Source organism: Balaenoptera acutorostrata, unplaced genomic scaffold (assembly GCF_949987535.1).
Source record: "Balaenoptera acutorostrata unplaced genomic scaffold, mBalAcu1.1 scaffold_1069, whole genome shotgun sequence".
NCBI lineage: Eukaryota > Metazoa > Chordata > Mammalia > Artiodactyla > Balaenopteridae > Balaenoptera > Balaenoptera acutorostrata.
In genome coordinates, this window is record NW_026646626.1 from 37,853 (window position 1) to 58,756 (window position 20,904).

Here is a 20,904-nt window from a genome sequence, read left to right on the forward strand (position 1 = left end):
CTACTAAAGAAATCTACTTAGAAGATACATTTCGATAGGGTAGGAAAGAGTTGGAGGGCAAACTTGTTTGTTAGCTCCTCCAGAACCCAATTCATAAAGTCAACTCCTTTGCTTGCCCCTAAGAGAGTTTAGAATGGCTTAATACTTGGATAAACAACAAGGTCCTACTATATAACATAGGGAACTATATGCAATATCCTGTGATAAACCATAACAGAAAAGAATATGAAAAAGAATGTATATATCTATAAAACGGAGTCACTTTGCTGTACAGCAGTAGTTAACACAACACTGTAATTCAACTATAGTTCAATAAAAAATTTAAAAAGAATGGCTTAATACTTGTTTCCCAGACTCCCTTGCAGCTCAGTGTGCCATGGGAGCAGTTATGGCCAAAGATATGTCAGTGAAGGTCCCATGGGAGGTGTCCCCTTCTTCTTGCACTGAAGGTCACCGCAGCCACCTCCAAACAGGGGGCAGCAAATGTGAATCTGAAATCCATCACACCAAGGATGGAGGAGCAGGGAGACAGAAAGATCCGGGATCTCGGGGTACATCACAGAGCAGCTGAACCTACATCGGCAACTGTTATCTCCAGACTTCCTGTTCTATAAGAAAAAGAAGCCCTTCTTTTTTTGAAGCCATATTTAGCCCAAAGGTGGCCTAATGTCTTTGAACATTTTCAATTCAACAAAAAATAGTGGAGCAATTGCTCCGAGCAGAGCACTGTGCTAGTTTGAGAGGAAAGACATAGTTTGACTAAGACAAAGCATCAAGGAAGAGGCTTTTTGGAATTTATAGCAAAGCCTATTTGAGAGTACTGTCATGTTCCCAAGTCTTATAATATTTTGTTTTTTCTGCTATGACTCCCCAGTATAAGGCTATGTATGTATTTTTTCTGAACAATTATAAAATAGGTTGTAGCTTTCATGACACTTTACCCCTGAATACTTCATAAGGAATCATTTCCAGATATAATCTAATGCTCAGTCCATATTCAAATTTCCCCAGTTGTCCACCCCAAACATGTCCTATAGTTCAGCCGTCCCCAACCTTTTAGGCCCCAGGGATGGGTTCCGTGGAAGACAATTTTTCCATGGACAGTGGGTGGGGTTCAGGCGGTAACGCGAGTGATGGGGAGAAGCAGATGAAGCTTCTCTCGCTTGCCAACCGCTCACCTCCTGCTGTGCAGCCTGGTTCCTAACTGGTTCCTGCTGTGGACCACTACCCGTCTGCGGCCCAGGGGTTGGGGACCTCTGCTCTAGTTGGTTTTTAGAACCACGATCCAAGCATTGCATTCTGTTTTTATCTAAACTAGCCCTCCCAACCCCTTATATCTGCATGATATTGGCTTGTTGGAGAGACCAGGCCAGTTGTCATGAAAAGTGGCTCACTTTAAGGATTTTTTCAGATTGTTTCCTGTTGGTGTTATTTTATTTTATTTTTTTACTTTTTTTTTTTTGGCTGCATTGGGTCTTCACTGCTGCGCGCAGGCTTTCTCTAGTTGTGCGTAACTTCTATTTTGTTACAGACCAATGAGGCACATCCCTTGGCTTATACCTGATTGCGGCCACAGTAATTGAATTATGTTCACTTCACATCTCTCCTTGGTGCCCTTACTGGGTTCCACTTCCCATTTTGTACACTTTGTCTTTGGTATGTTCCCTTTGAACATACCATCTACTTGATCTATTGATGATGTGTTCGTTTTTTGTCTGCTTCCCAGCCCGAGGGCAGAGATCCTCCTTCCCTTTGTTGATGTATCCCCCAGGCTCCTGGAAGGGCATCTGAAGCATAGTGGGTGTTCAGGACATGCCTGCTGAGTGAAGATGTCAGCTTCCTCCACTGGACTCTGCCCCTTCTCCCCTCTCTGCATTCTCATGCGGGAGGGTAAAGCACAGTGCTTATTCTCAAATACATACAAAGGCCTAAAGTTACAGAATAAAAATGTACATCGTAGTCCCAGAATTTTCGAATCAGACAGTATGCTCGATATCAATATTTGGGTCCTAATAAAATCTCATATGTAATTCACTAAGGATTAGATTCTTTTCTAACATTTTATGAGTTACTCCAAAGGGGAAAGAAATATCTCTTCAAACTTTCATTTAACACAGAGTGTCTTCTTAGGGGTTGTGGATTTCTGGGCGCTGGGGAGGGCCTTTGGTTACTTGCAGACATTCGGGGTAGGTGGCCTCAGTGGGGCAGATGCGGGGCAGCGGGGGGGGGGGGGGGGCTTGGCTGCTCAGAGCGGTCCCAACCAGCTCGTCAAACATGTTGCAGAAAAAGGCACGTTCAGTAAATGTGGGAGCTGACAGTCGGTCCTTCTCTCCCTCAATTCCACCCGGTAGTGCACAACAGACACTGTAAGGGGTGCAGAGGAACCTTTCCAGTGAGGTCAGAGGAAGCAGAATCTAAGACTGGGTGGGGGGCCTGGGTCCACCCCTTCCACCTTCCCACCTCCACCTGGTGGGCTTAAAGACCTGAGCACGCTGGTGGAAGCAACTGGAATGAGAATTTGTATCTCCAGCTGTCAAAGGGAACAAGTTTGTCTGGAGACTTGGTTAAATTGGTATTGTAGGAACCCAGGTTCATGTTTGGTAAGAAGAAAAAAAATTAAATGAGGCCGTTAAACATGTGAAATGATCCTCTGAGATTTTTGAGTGACATTAATACTGGAAGTGAGGTGGAGGGGTGGAGGGGGAGGAATAATATTTGGAAGGCTATAAATCTCGGGTTAGTTGTTCAGATAGTCCTGTGCTCAGAGGCAGAGAGGGATCTGTGGGTTGATTGAACCGTTATTTTTACAAGCTGGCCTTTGCTTTAATAGGAATTTATACTGGATGAGTTTGGTATTTAAAGAAAGAATGGACTCAGAGAAAATAGGCTCATGTACAAATCCGGAGCACATCATGTTACACAGTTTGGCTGAGGAATTTTGGTTGCCTGAGAAATCAGCTGTTTAAAAGCAAGGGATCTTGTGTAAAAATCCTAATTATGTTAGTAGCTATAAGGAACACTTACTGAGTGGAGAAACTGACTTAAATGTGCTAATTTTTCCAGGATTTTTTACTTTTCAAAAATTAGGAACTGAGGGCAAGAGATGCACCATTAATTTATTTGAGACAGTTTCATAATTAAGCAAGTACACTTAAGGAACATATTAAACTACTACTTTGGGAATAATTTTAGAATAACAGCAAAGTTGCAAAAATAGTACAGACTGTTCCTTGTACCCAGTTTCCCCTAATGTTTCCATTTTATCTCCTCACTTAAGAGTGTAAGTTATACTCCTTAAATTTTTTATGGTTTCCTTAGAGTTTACAATATGCATTTTTAAAATAATCTAATCCCACCTTGAAATAACACTACACCACTTGATGGGTGCAGGAACTTTATAACATAGTATTCCCAATTCTTTTCTCCCATCCTTGTGACGTGGCTGTCATTAATTTCACTTATCCATGTGCCATAATTCCTTAACACATTGTTACTATTGTCCCTTAAAACAGTTATATGTTATCCATTAGGCCACCAGGGCTGATAAAAGTTATTTTTTAGATTGATTAAGAAGCAGAAAACTCAAGGATTTCATTTTACCAGCATTCATTTCTCCTTGGAAGTTCCTCCTTTATGTAGATATAATTTTCTGATCTTTGTCAGTTGCTCTGTTTTTAATGTTTGTGGTAACATAGGTGCCAAAGGCTTCAAATTCCTCTAATGTCCTTGTTTTTGTCTCTCCTCTTTTTTTTTTAATACTTATTTATTTGGCTGAGCCGGGTTTTAGTCGCGGCATTCAGGATCTGGTTCCCTGACCAGGGATCAAACCTGGGCCGCCTGAATTGGGAGCACACAGTCTTAACCACTGGACCACCAGGGAAGTCCCTTGTCTCTCATCTTGATTTGGGGTTTCCCTAAGTACTGTTGCTCAGCTTGAGTCTGTGTCTTGCAGTTCTCTTGGCTGTGATCTACTCTTAACTATCCTGGAGGCCTGCGGGTGTGATGGTGAACTGTGCGGGAGGGAAAACATTCTATAATCTTGCAGTAAATCCCAGTCTCTAGTGGGACTCTGTTTGAGGGTGTGGCCTTCACAACTGTTTCTGACTCTCCGCAAGGATATGGCTCTTTCCCCTGCCCCTACGCCTTCCCTTGGCTGCAGCATTTCCTTGAAGCCCTATCCCCTGCTGACATGTTCCCCCAACACACCGCATCACATGAGAAAGGAAGGATGTAGAAGGCTGAATTGGGGGAGAATTTATTTCCTCTAGCTGGGATAAGATTTCAGAATTGCACTCTGGCCAAGTCCTTTCTCTGGAGAGTAAGATTCTGCTACACAGAAAGCTCCATTGCCACCCCTTCGTCCCCACCCCCTCCAGAGCCACCAGGGTACCTCTCTCCATCCTCACCATGAGAGCCTGCAGGGGTTCCTGAAGGTAATGCCCTCCAAGAGTCTGGCTCCCAGGATTCTCTCCCTCTCAACTAGTCATCCTTGGCTTCCAGCAGTTTGTCAAAATTACCTTTTAAGTCATCCTGCTAGTCTATGGCTCCTGCTGCAGGTAAGCAGATCTTGGCTCCTATATCTCTCTGGATGTGCCTGTCTCTCCAAATTTTGGGGTGACAATTAGCCTTGCAACTTTAGTTCTTTGATGAGTCTATGAAAACTTGCTGATTTCCAGTTTTTCCAGATTTTCCTTATCGTAAGGATAGGAGTGATGACTTCTGGAAACTGCTTCTCTTAATGTTAACATCTTATATAACCATACTACAGTTGTTAATACTAAGAAATTAACATTGGTACTACACTATTAAGTAAACTGCAGACTTCATTCTACTTTCACCAAGTCTTTCCATTAATGTCCTTTGTCTGTTCCGGATCCAAATAAGAACATGTTGCATTTAGTTATCTATCTGCCTAGTCATCCTCAATCTGTGAGAGCTTCTCAGTCTTTTCTTGATTTTCATGACTTTTTCAAGTTTGAATATCTCTCATTTTGCTTTTTTCTGATATTTTCTCATGATTAGACTTGGGTTATGGGTTTGGGGGAAGCATAGTACAGAGGTGAATGCTCTTCTTATGCATCATATCAGAGGGTACATGATTTCAAGATGACTTATAATTGAGGATGTTATCAGGACCACTAGACTTAGGTGGTACCTGCCAGGTTTATTCACTGTAAAGTTATTCTTTTTCTCTCTCAAATCTCTGTTAGCTAGAAACCCAACACTAAACCCAATACATGGTCAAAATAAAACTCCACTTCTTGGAGGCAGGAATATCTAAATATCTTTATATATTATTTGTAATTTTTCTGTAATTTATTTTTCTGGTCAATGATTTATTTATATAAGTATGGACTCATGGACCTTTATTTTATTCTTTGGTTTATAATCCGGTATTTGGTTGTTTGTTTTGTTGCTCAATTTGTTAAAATTGTCTAGTTTAATCTCTGGGCTTATAATTCATTCAGTCTGTGTCTGTTTTAAGTAAATGAATGTCAAGTTGCTGTTTCTCCCTGCAGGTGCCTGTCACTCTCTAGAGTTCCTGTTGGTTGCTTGTCCTGCAACCTCAGTTTTAGGAAGGGTTTGAAAAAAGTCATTAATTTCCAACAACACTCTTTCCAGCTCTCTACATCTCTGAAGTCAATTGTAAAATGTTGATATCTGCCTTTCCTGCCTATCAGGAACACCTTTCCATTTATTCAGAAAAATGTTTCAGAAAAATACCTGGTAAAACATGATCTAAGAACTCACATGAAAATAATGGATGTATAATTACAATATAATTTTTGACTCATTGGTTCTATGTGCTTTGAAGTCTTTTCATCCAGGCTGGTGACATTAAAGAAAATAAAAATGGACAGATTATTTCTTAGTTTCATTTCCATTCTCTCTCTTTGCATCACTTCCACTTGTCCCTCACTTGATGGAACCTATTACACACATGAGGACCACGACTCTTGGCTTGTTTTACACCCACCTTATCAATCATGCTGTTTTGCCTTACAGCAATATGCTCACTCCCTGCTTTGTCCACAGTGGAGAACATAGTAAATTATCTAAAACAGAAAGCTCACATTACTCCCATAAAGCACAGAAAACAAGCAGGGGGAATGTTCATGTGACACCCCCATCAAGCAGCCCTCGCAGAGAGGTATAACAGTAAATATCAATGGCGATAAAAAGGGAAGGCTTTTCAAATGGCCACACCTCCCAGGATCTTAGAAAGAGATGCAACGTGCATCTAGGACTCGAAGAGGTTTAAAGGTCAAAACAGGTCAGAGAGGGTAGACCTAAAACCATCTTATAGATTTGAGCAATTACCTGAGGAAAAAACCCATTTCCTAATATACCTGACAGATGCTGAGGAAGTAGTAGGGAAATGTACCATCTTGTAAGATAAAGCACAATAAAAACGTATTCTGACAGGAGACCGATGACATTTAAATTGTAAAAAGCTGTTTTCATCTTTCTCTCCAGACAACATTAATTAGAAAGAGATCCATACCTATGGCGGGTATTATCCAAATGAACTGGATAATCCGCAGACCACTTGATTTAATAAAAAAAAAACAAAAACAACTTTTGATTGTTGAGGGCTCAAATTATTTGTCAAAAAACAGAAAACTTAAGTTTCTCAATTGAATATTATCACAACATTAAAGGATGACTCCAGAAACACTAAAATTGGAAAGGGAAGCAAAAAGTGTACTGCATATTAATGGCCTTCCTATTGTATCTTCAGCTTCTGCTGAAATAAGTAATGATTCAATAGGAGAGAAAGGGAATCTTTCTGAAATTCACCTTAATAACTGAGCAGCAGGCACTTCCTATACTTATGGCTTCTTTTATTACAGAGATAAAAATCATCACATAGGTCAGGGAAATAATCCAATATAATACTGCTTAATTTTTTAGGGGAGGGGTCTTTATTTAACACGAGGGTTCCTCTCTACTATACACACTATCCTAGTTGGATTAGGTTTTCTGGAAGAGTTTCCTTATTGATTTACATTCTAAACACATGCCCTAAAGGTTTCATAAGAAATATACATGTAAGCCTAGAAAAGTACTGAGCAGGATTAGGTTTTAGAGTTTGTGAAATACAAGAAACAACATTAGGATTGTCAAGAATATGATGCAATAGAAAAATAAGTCATTTAACATACTGGGTTACACCAAATTCTTTTTCTGCATCTACTAAGGTGATCATTGGACTTTCCTCCTTTATCCTATAAATATGATGTGTAATAATGATTGATTTTTTTGAATGTGAAAACAACCTTGTCTTCATGAAATAAACTCTCTTTAATGGTTTTTGTGTCCATTCCCATTTCCCCAAGATTTTTCACTTCTTAATTTCTGGCAGTGCTAGATTTCTCTCATCCTCTTTCATTCCTTCCACCTTGCTGGAATTTACATGCGTCGCAATCCAGACATTAGCATTGTGTGTCGTAGCAGAGAATGCTGAGACCAAAGAAACAGGCAAACTGGAAGACTATGGTGGAGGTCGTGGCATAGCTGTTAATAAGACCAGGAACCTTTCATTTCAGGAAGAACCACAATCTCCCTCATAAACATAGATGCATAATTCATAAACAGATCATAAGCAAAATATAGCACAGTGAAGATAAGATCTGTGATACTAAAGTCAACACATACATTGTCTTCAGATCCAATGACAATTCATATCATCTGCGGTGCATAAATGAGCAAAGGTAGTGGGCTATTTCCCCAAACTGGTACTTTACTATAAGGATGAAGGCTAAAAAATTCTATTTGGTGGCATAATAATAAATACATGATGGTTCTTATTAGTTTTCTTTTATTTCCTCCTTAGTCCCATGCTGCTATGTTAGGCATATTTTAGTGCCCAATATCTACTTATTGGCTTATTGGAAGGCCATCTTCATTATACAAGGACAATCAGGTCACAGTTGGCTTGAGCTGTGTGGTATAAAAATACAGGACTAAGAGTCAAGGGACTGTGTGATAGGCCTATTTCTGCCACAAACTAGACATATGATCTTGGGCAAGTCACCCGGCTCAAACCCTACCTAGGCCTTGCATGCAAGAGGGACGCCTGGGCCCACAGAATCTCAGGGTTTCTCCATGTTGCTTGAATCTGCCCAAAACTGTCCCTGCTCTCCAGAAATTTGCTATCTAGGAGAAAAGTCAGACATATCCATAGATGATTCCGCTATCAAGCAAATGCTAAGTGGTTTGACAGAAGTAGGATGATACATGTGGAGACATGTACTTTGCAGGATTCTCTAAAATTCTCTTAAAGGAAGTTTTTAAAGAACTACACTTTGAATCATGCTTACGATGTTACAGTACTGTTGTAAAAGTGTAGAAAGAAGGAAAACCTTGATCAAAACAGCAAAGTAGGGTTGAAATGCATATCATCAGAAGTTTCAGTGAAAAGTGATACACTGGGAATTTCATAGTAAGAACACCTTGACAAACTGCACAGTTATGGTCTGACATTGCTAAGAGCAATTCTATTTTCAGACATGCTTGTGATGCTCTTTTTTTGTGTTAGATCCCACAGATATACATTATTTATGTCACACATAAACTATTAAACTATTAAATGGTCAGTAGTTTAAATGGAACCATACCTGACGCTTCACAAGTGTTACGTGTTTTTAAATACGAAGTAAATAAAATAACTCACAGTATACCCACTATCTTACTTGACATTCTTCTATATTTTTCTTAATTTGTTCCTACATCATTTGATGATAAGAGGCAATAAAGTAGCAGACTTGAATTTCAGTCCCAGCTCCAGAAAGAGACCTTTGTTTGACTTGTTAAGTATAAAGTTGTCTTATCTCTTGAGGAAGACATTAAACATGATTTTGGTGACTACTAAGAGAGTTAACTATGCAACAAATTATTCTCTGATCAAAATATGCATAAATTGGAAATAAATATACTAGCTTAGGGTAATAAGAACAACTTATACAAGACCTCTTTTGGTATAACCAAGATTATCTTTTTATCAAGTAAAAAATCATCTTTCCATAATCTGTAAGTGTTTGTATGTGTAACTGTCTAATACCTACAAAGGTGAATATCTAAGCACTCATGTGTACAAAAGGGTTCAGAGAATCAATAATTTGTACTCAGGAAATGATGCCCAAGACCCCCTCCTCGGGTTCCATTAATTGGCCAAAGTGGCTCACAGAATTCAGGGAAATACTTATATTTACCAGTTTATCGAAGGATATGAGAAAAGATATAGATGAACATTCAGATGAAGAGATACATAGGATGATATCTGAGAAGGTCGCAAACTCAGGGGCTTCTGTCCCCGCAGTGTTGGGGTGTGTCACCCTCCCAGAATGTGGATGTATTCACCCACCTGGAAACTCTCCAAATCCTGTGCTTTAGGGATTTTTACGGAAACTTCCTCATGTAGGCATGTGATCAGTCATTAACTCCCTTTTTAGCCCTTCTCCCTTCTCAAGAGAATAGTGGGGTGGGGCTAAAAAGGTCAAGCCTGCATCATGGCTTGGTCTTTCTGGTGACCAGCCCTCACCCAGGAGCCATCCAGGAGCCCACCCAGAGTCACCTCACGAGAGCAAAATGAAACCAAGCCCAAGCTCACTCTGCTCGCTGCACGACAGGCCAGTACATCAGGAGACGAGGTGTTGGGGTAAGGAATAATGACTTTGTTCAGAAAGCCAGCAGATTGAGAAGATGGTAGACTAGTGTCTCAAAGAACCATCTTCCTCCAGTCTGAATTCAGGCTCCTTTTAAACAGAGGAAGGGGAGGGGGAGGGGCCCACTGCAAAGCCAACCAGTGGCTGAGTGGGACTGCTGATGGTTGCTCGCTCATAGCCACGTGCCTGCCCCATCCCTATCACAAAAAGACACTTTTATATAAAATAGATAACTAATAACGACCTACTGTATAGCACAGGGAACTCTACTCGATACTCTGTAATGACCTATATGGGAAAAGAATCGAAAAAAGAGTGTGTATATGTCTATGTATAACTGATTCACCTTACTGTACAGCAGAAGCTAATACAACATTGCAAATCAACTATAACCCAATAAAAATTAATTAAAAAAAAAAAGACACTCCTATCACCCAGGAAATCACAAGAGCTTCAGGAGCTCTGTGCCAGGCACTGGTGGCAGAGACCAATATATATTTTCCATTATCTCACAGAATCATATTGGAAGGTGATTCCTTGCATGCCCAAGCCTGATTTTCTAGGTCAAGATGAGACTCACATTTCAGTCATAAGTCCCCCTGCAAATGAAGCAGAAATCAGGACCCACCATGATCTCCATTGATTCTAGTTGTCTAAATTAGGGACCTCCATGCTCCTCAGGTGCCCTAGTTGTTCACACTGAGGACTGTCATGCCCCAGTGACAATATCATAAAGGGTGAAGAGACTGTAATAAAAGCAACAGTAGATGCTAGAGACATGTTCTTGAACATGTACATTCATGACAGTATAGCCAAATAAATATTTCACATATTAAGAAAAATTAACCAGCTAGTGATTAAAAAGTACAATCCCTAAGTGAATACCCAATTCCACCTGCCAAAAGGGATGTCCAATGATGTCATAGGGGATTTCCTATAAGACTCAAAGTGCCCTCTCTATAAGGTACAGGCAAGACTCGAAGCTCCAGGGTCTGGAGAGGGTAGGGTAGGAGGGGGAAGGCAAGGTGTATTATGAAAAAGAGAATATGTGTAGAACACACTAGGGATATCAGAAAAGGCTACTGTAGATGACTTTAACCCAGGCCTTGGTCCTCCAGTCCCAGTGTCTACTCTAAAGATGAGAACCTAAGCTCACCTAACCCATTTCTGACTTCTGGGTGATCCACACATGTTTCTAAACTCTGGAGAATGGAGACTGTCTATTTTGGGCAGAGTGAGAAGAAATGTGGTCAAGACAATATACAAAAGATTTAGAGAAAATGAGGACATGCTTAATTTTTGGATTTGAATATACTGCATTCGTCTGTCAAAATGTGTGTGTGTGTGTGTGTGTGTGTGTACAGTTCTTGTGAAGCTTTTCTAACTTCAGAAGTATATAATGTTACTAACACAAAACATATCATTTAGAGGTTAAATTACTTATCTTTTTGTTATACTTGGTTTTGTAAATTTGAAATAATCATCATTAGTTTGAATTTTTGTGTTAATTATTCTGAGTGAAGTCGGCAAAGGTGGATGGAAACTATAACAAATTAAATATTCAAAATTAAATAAGTCTAAAAAAAGTTCTATTTCTGGGTTGATGAAAGTAAAAAACTTATTATATGGGAAAAGTGGTGTTCATATTTGCAACAATGTGGATGAATCTAGAGGACATCATGCTAAGTGAAAGCCAGACAGAGAAAGGCAAATACTGCCTATTATCAATTATATACAGAATCCACACAGAAAACAGTCAAACTCATAGAAACAGAGGAGTGTTTGCCAAGGGCTAGGGTTGGGGGAAATAAGGAGAGGGTGGCAACAGGGTACAAACTTTGTATGAGATGAAAGTCTTAGGATCTAATGTACAACGTGGTGACCAGAGCTGATAATACTGTATTGTATAACTGAAATTTGCTGAGAAAGTATTGATACAACTTAAATGTAAATATGCGAGATGAAAAAACGATGGAATTGTGAACAAAGGAGATTCTGAGAGTTAAAATCGTTGGGAAACAGCCAAAATCCTGGGAGAATTTCAGAGTTTCAAAGGCTATGAAAATGGTGGGTTCAAGCCGAGATCCCCAAGAGATCTGAGGAACCAGGAAAAATGTGATTTCCAGGTGGAATGGATAGAAAATTGACTAAGGTCTAGAAGACCCATGAGGGTGAAGGGATAGAGCTGTGGGGCGGATGGTGGGGAGGGGCCGTGGTCCAGCCTCCTCCTCTATTACTCCCTCCCCCACCCTCAGGAGCCCTTTGTGACCAGACCACAGCTCTATGATGTAGGCCTAGGACATCAGTCCCCAAGTACACATCCTGTGCTCAGTTGCCTGAAGCCAGCAATGTGATTCAGATGATGGAGAATCCTCTCTTTACTCTGAAAAGCACTTTTGATACTTGGCTGTACTCCAGTCGCACTTCCTGGGCGAGTGCCACCATCCTTGGCTTTCTGTGTGGACTGGGGCTCTATTTCCTGTTAGTCTCCTACCTCCAGAATAATCTATCTTCACCACCTCCTAGGAAACATGGAAACATCACGAAGGTAAGGAACCCTTGGGCCAGACCCACAAGCACATGCTTCTCCCTTCTTTTCTATTATTATTTCCACTTTTCTGAATCACCTACAGAGACTCCTGAAATGGGAAAGAATTGTTGATTTCCAGTTTTTCCAGATTTTCCTTATCGTAAGGATAGGAGTGATGACTTCTGGAAACTGCTTCTCTTAATGTTAACATCTTATATAACCATACTACAGTTGTTAATACTAAGAAATTAACATTGGTACTACACTATTAAGTAAACTGCAGACTTCATTCTACTTTCACCAAGTCTTTCCATTAATGTCCTTTGTCTGATCCAGATCCAAATAAGAACATGCTGCATTTAGTTATCTATCTGCCTAGTCATCCTCAATCTGTGAGAGCTTCTCAGTCTTTTCTTGACTTTCATGACTTTTTCAAGTTTGAATATCTCTCATTTTGCTTTTTTCTGATATTTTCTCATGATTAGACTTGGGTTATGGGTTTGGGGGAAGCATAGTACAGAGGTGAATGCTTTTCTTATGCATCATATCAGAGGGTACATGATTTCAAGACGACATAATTGAGGATGTTATCAGGACCACTAGACTTAGGTGGTACCTGCCAGGTTTATTCACTGTAAAGTTATTCTTTTTCTCTCTCAAATCTCTGTTAGCTAGAAACCCAACACTAAACCCAATACATGGTCAAAATAAAACTCCACTTCTTGGAGGCAGGAATATCTAAATATCTTTATATATTATTTGTAATTTTTCTGTAATTTATTTTTCTGGTCAATGATTTATTTATATAAGTATGGACTCATGGACCTTTATTTTATTCTTTGGTTTATAATCCGGTATTTGGTTGTTTGTTTTGTTGCTCAATTTGTTAAAATTGTCTAGTTTAATCTCTGGGCTTATAATTCATTCAGTCTGTGTCTGTTTTAAGTAAATGAATGTCAAGTTGCTGTTTCTCCCTGCAGGTGCCTGTCACTCTCTAGAGTTCCTGTTGGTTGCTTGTCCTGCAACCTCAGTTTTAGGAAGGGTTTGAAAAAAGTCATTAATTTCCAACAACACTCTTTCCAGCTCTCTACATCTCTGAAGTCAATTGTAAAATGTTGATATCTGCCTTTCCTGCCTATCAGGAACACCTTTCCATTTATTCAGAAAAATGTTTCAGAAAAATACCTGGTAAAACATGATCTAAGAACTCACATGAAAATAATGGATGTATAATTACAATATAATTTTTGACTCATTGGTTCTATGTGCTTTGAAGTCTTTTCATCCAGGCTGGTGACATTAAAGAAAATAAAAATGGACAGATTATTTCTTAGTTTCATTTCCATTCTCTCTCTTTGCATCACTTCCACTTGTCCCTCACTTGATGGAACCTATTACACACATGAGGACCACGACTCTTGGCTTGTTTTACACCCACCTTATCAATCATGCTGTTTTGCCTTACAGCAATATGCTCACTCCCTGCTTTGTCCACAGTGGAGAACATAGTAAATTATCTAAAACAGAAAGCTCACATTACTCCCATAAAGCACAGAAAACAAGCAGGGGGAATGTTCATGTGACACCCCCATCAAGCAGCCCTCGCAGAGAGGTATAACAGTAAATATCAATGGCGATAAAAAGGGAAGGCTTTTCAAATGGCCACACCTCCCAGGATCTTAGAAAGAGATGCAACGTGCATCTAGGACTCGAAGAGGCTTAAAGGTCAAAACAGGTCAGAGAGAGTAGACCTAAAACCATCTTATAGATTTGAGCAATTACCTGAGGAAAAAACCCATTTCCTAATATACCTGACAGATGCTGAGGAAGTAGTAGGGAAATGTACCATCTTGTAAGATAAAGCACAATAAAAACGTATTCTGACAGGAGACCGATGACATTTAAATTGTAAAAAGCTGTTTTCATCTTTCTCTCCAGACAACATTAATTAGAAAGAGATCCATACCTATGGCGGGTATTATCCAAATGAACTGGATAATCCGCAGACCACTTGATTTAATAAAAAAAAAACAAAAAACTTTTGTTTGTTGAGGGCTCAAATTATTTGTCAAAAAACAGAAAACTTAATTTTCTCAATTGAATATTATCACAACATTAAATGATGATTCCAGAATCACTAAAATTGGAAAGGGAAGCAAAAAGTGTACTGCATATTAATGGCCTTCCTATTGTATCTTCAGCTTCTGCTGAAATAAGTAATGATTCAATAGGAGAGAAAGGGAATCTTTCGAAATCCCCAAGAGATCTGAGGAACCAGGAAAAATGTGATTTCCAGGTGGAATGAATAGAAAATTGACTAAGGTCTAGAAGACCCATGAGGGTGGAGGGATAGAGCTGTGGGGCGGATGGTGGGAAGGGGCCGTGGTCCAGCCTCCTCCTCTATTACTCCCTCCCCCACCCTCAGGAGCCCTTTGTGACCAGACCACAGCTCTATGATGTAGGCCTAGGACATCAGTCCCCAAGTACACATCCTGTGCTCAGTTGCCTGAAGCCAGCAATGTGATTCAGATGATGGAGAATCCTCTCTTTTCTCTGAAAAGCACTTTTGATACTTGGCTGTACTCCAGTCGCACTTCCTGGGCGAGTGCCACCATCCTTGGCTTTCTGTGTGGACTGGGGCTCTATTTCCTGTTAGTCTCCTACCTCCAGAATAATCTATCTTCACCACCTCCTAGGAAACATGGAAACATCACGAAGGTAAGGAACCCTTGGGCCAGACCCACAAGCACATGCTTCTCCCTTCTTTTCTATTATTATTTCCACTTTTCTGAATCAACTTCAGAGACTCCTGAAATGGGAAAGAATAGGACATCTACTCCTAAGAATAGGACGTCATCCCTCTAAGGGCAAGCCAGCCTGGGCAGGGGATAGAGTGAACACTAGGATTTGTATCCAAAGATCTCAGACCAGTTGTCCAGGTGTGGTAGAGGGCTCCAGGGCAAGTCTCACACACAGTGACCAGAGGTCGAGGACTGGATACTGAGTTCAATCTCAGCCAGAGGACAGGCCCATGAGCAATGGATCACCAGCTGTGAACACGTGTCTCGGATGAGGGCTGATCTGCTGGCAGTGCTGAGGCCCTGAGAGCCTCAGAGCGGGGGTTGGAGTGGCCCTGGCCTCGGGAAGCAGAGACCCACCTGCTGGAGCTCAGATGAACCCGTAGTTCAGAGAACGTGTGTGTTTCTTGAGCAGAGGAACAGTGACAAAAGAAATCCAGGGTGAATCTCACATTGAAAATCCTTCTTTATGTCCTTCACAGAGAAGGAAAACAGAAAATATTTTTATCCTCTTTAAAAATGAGTGAAAGGAAAGAAAAACCACAGAGCTCTGTTAGTTAAATGTAAAAAGTCCTATTATGTATGGACACTGAGTGTCTGATGCTTGTCTAGAGAGGGGAGAGTGAGAATTGGGTCCCAGGTCCTCGTTTTTTCTGTCTCTCAGCATCAGACGGAGTGGAGGGGGAAACACAAGGTTAAGATGAAAAACAGAGCTTTGAAAGGTAAGTTGTGCCATCCAGCCCTGTGTGGCCCGAGGGTTGGGCCCCATCTCTCCCAGCCCTGAGGGCCCACTCCACAGGCTCCGAGGAGGCCAGGGGCAGGGCCTGTGCCTCAAGAAACAGAACCCTCAGGGAGGTTCCTGGGAAGGAGAGCAGAACCCAGATACTTCCCAGAGTCCATGTGCACAATGAAGCAGTAAGGGGCCCGGAAAAGGGTGTGGCCCAGCAGGGGTGTGTGGGCTACAGTGGACCAATAGCGCCTGGATTGGGAGATGGGACCTCCAGGTCCGACCGTGGACAAGTTGTTTAACTTTGCTCAGATTCCTGTGTGATGTGACCCCTGCCCATTGTCCCCCACAGGGAGGATGGGAGGGCAGCAAGGGGTAATGGATATGGAAGTACTTTGTAAATGATAAACCCTTTCATGAGCTTCGCCATCACTGTCAGGGATCATGTGGCCCTGGACGCTGGTGCTCGGGCTCCAATCTCCCAATGGTGTCCCCTTAAAGGGACACAGCACTTAGCCTCCTGTAAGACCCCCTAAGCCCTTGCCTTCACCACCATGACCCAGTCTGCTCTTTTCCAGTTTTCAGAGATTGCCTGGAAGAGGTTCGGGCCCTGACTTCACGTCTACAAAGGTAAAGAATTTTCCCCTTCTCTCCTGGGTTCTTCTTCCACCCAAAGCCTATGGTGTGACACCTGGGCTGCAGGCAGCCTGGGGCTGAGCTGGGAGGGGGAGCGCTGAGGGTGGGGTACGGCCAAAGCCCTGGGGTAAGGGACAGCAGGAGCACTGTGAAGTCAGCATGGGGGCCATGGAGGGCCGTGGGCCACAGGTGCCCACCCCTGCCTGGCCTGCCCAGCCCTCCTGGCCCTGGGCGCTCCTGGCTGCAGCTTGTGCCTCATGTCTCCTCAAGCCACCTGGGCAGGCTCCCTGACAAGGGCAGCTCTCATCAGCTCTCCTATCAAGACCCCCCTGGTGAGGTGTGCAGAGCAGCGTCTGCTGGAGCCCACCCGCCCTGCAGGGAACCTGCAGAAGAGGCTGTTCCTGCCACGTGCCCATCAGCTGCCCTGGCTCCTCTGACCCAGGGTTCTTTACCTGTGGCCTCCACCCTGTCAAAAGAACCTCAAGACCAATCCAACTTGAAGAAAATCACCCTTGGCACTGTTGCCAAGAGCTCACCTCCAGGTAACTCTTTTTTGGCATCTACCATCGCAGCCATCTTGAGTCTTGGCCTCGCATGCTATCCCATTTTGTTCCTGTCCTTCTGGTGGAAGACTACCAAGGCCTTGTTCTTCCCCACCTCATCACAGAGTGAGTCCCGGCAAGAACACCTGTCCCACCAGCCACCAGGGGCCCCCTTCCAGGAAGAGCCCACAGACAAGCAGGTAGAGACTGGTAGCCCCTCACTTGTCAACCCTGAAGTCCAGAAGCTGCTGGAGATTCTAATCACCATGAAAGTAGAACTAAAGATTCATAAGGGGAAAGAAAAGGATGGGTCATTCTCGGAACAAATGAGCTCAGACTACCACCTGAACACTTTAGGGAATGTGTGGAAATCACTGGGTGCTGAGCAGGACAACACAACCCCTCAATCTTTCTGGAACAGGAAAGACAAAACAGAGCAGCTACCCGGTCCTCGGCAGCTCTTACACTCCGAGGTCTTGAGGGACCACTTGGAACTGACATACACCCAGCTCTACTGGGGTCACCTCTCTCTGCACAGCGAGCCCCTGGTGGCTACTAGGAGCTCTACTCAACAGCAGGCACCCTTTGTTTTATTCAGTGGAGATTCTAATGGCTTTCCAGTTTCAATTCAACCTAGAATACCTTTAGGCCCTTCCCAGGCCGCAGTCTTGCCCTGCCCGGGGGTCCCACCCCAGCCTTTCACTCAAACCTTGCCTCCGTGCCAGTCCCCACCTCTGGCTCAGATCCAGGCCCAGCCCTACCTCCCATCTTCTCTCCCATTCAGACCACCTTATTCTCCACCCCAGATGAGTACCTGTGGACTAGACTGTCCTACATTTCAGAACAAGACACCATATTTTATCCCAACTGAAACTCAATGGCTGAAATGCCCCTTGTTGCAGAAGCAACTGAAAAGTGGGAAGCCTTCATCCTCTATGGTCAAAAGATCTCAGAAAGGCTTTAGCCAACTCAGTCTCAACCTTCCCCAAGAGAGGGGGCGCTCTCAGGCCCAAAGGTCAGTTTCTATTCATCATGAGGACTTAATTGGCCCTGATCTCCAGAAGCAACATCTTCAAAAGAGGCTCATCAAAGATCAAACCAAGAGGGGCCTGTGCCTCAGTATCCACCTGTCTCTGTCTCTGGAATTGAGTTCCTCTCAGTGCCAAGTTTTAAGGACTTATCAGGCACAGGGCAAGCAGGGACCCTGGCAGCCCTCTGCTTTTACAGGCAAAAGGAGACTGGACCCACAGAAGATAAGGTCCAGGCGCCCTAGGAGATCCCATAGGAAGGGTCAAATGCAATTTCAACCAGGGAAGGATTTCGGCAAGGGTCTAAGGCCATGTCTGAGGAGGATCTCCAAAGCTTCCTCCAGGGCCAGGCTCCCAGGGAAGTTTCTGCAAAGAAACTCTGAAAAGGAGTCTGAAAGATACCTGATGAGGCCCTTGATGAGTGACTCTGGAAACTGTTTACCCAGTAGCCCAGAGAAGAAACATCTAGAAGAAATCTTGAAAGCCCATTTGAGCACAAAGTCGACGCAGATTAATCAAGGTTTGATCCCTGTGATTGTGCGTGAATCCTGCCTTGCTGCCAACTGTGTTTTTCCTAAGCCCCACCCTCACGAGGGAATCAGAAATCTAGCACCCTTGAAGTCTTGGAAACCCTGTGTAAACTCCTCCCGTATGCTTTCCTTCCTCAGTCCAAGCATTCGGCAGATGCTGGAAACACATATTCTAAGGTGGTGGGTAAGGCACAGGTGGGGCCTACCCAAACAGGCCTTTGAGCCCATAAATCTCAAGCCATGTGGGGCTCAACCCTTGTCCTCTCCAAGGTCCACCTTTTCCCCCTCTGCCACCTGGCAATCTGGGGCACACTCAAAAGCCAACTTTGCTAATAAGTTCTTGGGAAAACCTCAGCCCCATCAGGGAATGAAAGTGATAACAAAAGCAACAGTTCCCACCCTGGTGAGTCCCCTCCCTGTTCCCTCACCTGAGCATACAGAAATCCAGAGGGCCCTGGGAAAGACTTCACCTGGTGACAGCTATGGGCCCTCAGAGGCCCCTCTGACTGGACAGGAGGGCAGACTGCCTTATCAGATGCCCACAGTCAACCTCATGGGCAGAAGCTGGGAGAATGGGACTGTCTTGGGGTTTCCAGCCGCTAGGAAAACCCTGTCACTAACAACAAAGTCAGTTGCCCAACATCCAAAGGAGCCATGCCTTAAAACACAGGTGGCTCAAGGCCGTGCCACTGGGGAGCTCCTTCAAGACTCTCACGCTGATGTGCTCCTTCCTGCAGACACCTTGGCTTCTCATAGGTCTCTTTCCAGTTCCCAGAGGGAACGTGCCAGTGAGGACGCGCCCGCGTTCCAGGCGGTGCCATGTGACCTCAACGCGAGTGAACGGAGCAGCCGGGGGCCGCGGGAGTTCAGAAACCCAACACGTACGGACTCATTCAAGAGCCAGAGCGAGATGTCTGCCCCAACCGAGGAGCGGAGGGGCTCTAAGAGGCTCCAACCTGGAAAGCATGAAGAAATGAGGAGCAGCCAGGGACAAGAGGAACCCAGGGAACCAAAAATTAGGGACCCGTGTAAGGGCCAGTTTGCCTCAGCTGATGAGGGGGTGGTCTGTGAGAGGCTCAAACCAGAAGAGGATGAAGAAATGAACAGCCAGAGCAAGATGTCTGCCCCAACTGAGGAGCGGAGGGACTTTAAGGGGCCCCAACCGAAAGAGCATGAAGAAATGAAGGGCCAGACGGAGGTGCTCGCATCAGCTGAGGAGTGGAGGGGTTTCACGAAGCCCCAACCAGGACAGCATGAAGAAACAAGAAGCCAGAGCGAGACGCTTGCCCCAGCTGAGGAGTGCAGGAGCGTCAGGAGACTGCAACCAGGAGAACACGAAGAAACGAGAAGCAACCAGGGACAACAGGAACCCAGGAAAGCAAAGGTTAGGGACCCGTGTAAGGGCCAGTTTGCCTCAACTGATGATGGGGAGGTCTGTGAGAGGCTCAAACCAGAAGAGGATGAAGAAATGAACAGCCAGAGCAAGATGTTTGCCCCAACTGATGAGAGGGAGGACGATTGGAGGCCCAAACCGGGAGAGTATGAAGAAAGGTCTTCAGCACTAAAGGCTTCTCAAGCAAGTGGGATGAGCCACGCTTCTCAGGTCAGGGAAAGAGGAGAGTCCCTTGGGAGCAAACACCCCCAGCTCTCGCCAGAGAAGAGAGAGCTTTCACCAGAAAGCAAAAAATGGACAAGGCGCTTTCTGCAGTATCTTAGCCGCAATAAAAAAGGCAAAAGAACAGAAGAATCCCTTCAAAAAGGCAAGCCTGTATCAGCCACTGCTCACCACCAGGAGCCAATCAAAGGCAAATCTGTTGTAGAGAGCAGGGCCATTGATCCTCGGGCGATTGGAACAGCTGTTGGACAGGCCCTAGTAGACAAACTGGGGCTTCACCAAGGACTCTGTGCCTCAGAGTTAAATCAGCACCCAGAACAGCTCCAGGCCCCAGCAGAGGGGCATTCCCACTACCACAGGGTTCTCTCCTCTTCAGAACAGAGAAGAGTGTTGAAAGATACAGCCTACAGTCACCAAGCCACCCGCAAGGACCACAGCTACCTTAACAACAGCAGGCATACCAGAGGCAGGGGCGACAAGTTGGCCTTCCCACCCAGGGAACTGGAGTCCCCAGTCAGACCCTGCCAGCACAGACCAAGGGTGGCAGGTGACTCAGGCCACCTGCGCCATCTGTGTTCCCTCTGGTCAACCAGAGCGTGCTTCTCATGCCTCTCCCGGTAGGAAAGCAGTGCAAGAACAAGTGCAGTTCATAAAAAGAAAACCTGTTTCTTCTCATGTTAACACATTGTCTATGTGTTAATGGCTTCTTCCTACCACAATTTTTGTTTCCCAAAATAAATGTTTCTTCTCATGAGAGGTGGTGGCCTCTGTCTGTGCCCTGCTGGGGGGAAGGGAAGGGATCAGGGTCCACTCTTCCCAGGTGCCTGCTT

General features: G+C 43.8%; 1 protein-coding gene across 1 annotated transcript; it reads left to right on the plus strand.

The window, feature by feature from the left end:
• The first annotated feature begins 15,497 nt into the window (after positions 1-15,497).
• Positions 15,498-20,695, plus strand: LOC103016908 (spermatogenesis-associated protein 31A6-like). The gene is made up of 3 exons (XM_057539632.1): positions 15,498-15,718; positions 16,302-16,353; positions 16,630-20,695. Exons 1-3 carry the CDS (start codon positions 15,697-15,699, stop codon positions 20,693-20,695), a joined length of 4,140 nt encoding a protein of 1,379 aa, XP_057395615.1. The 5' UTR covers positions 15,498-15,696.
• Positions 20,696-20,904: the final 209 nt, after the last annotated feature.

Bases quoted from the DNA above. Each gene is read 5' to 3' on its own strand.
- LOC103016908 (XM_057539632.1), top strand. From the start codon at position 15,697: ATGAAAAACAGAGCTTTGAAAG. The intron at 15,719-16,301 runs GTAAGTTGTGCC...GCTCTTTTCCAG, and splicing joins GAAAAACAGAGCTTTGAAAG to TTTTCAGAGATTGCCTGGAA. The intron at 16,354-16,629 runs GTAAAGAATTTT...TGTCTCCTCAAG, and splicing joins CTGACTTCACGTCTACAAAG to CCACCTGGGCAGGCTCCCTG.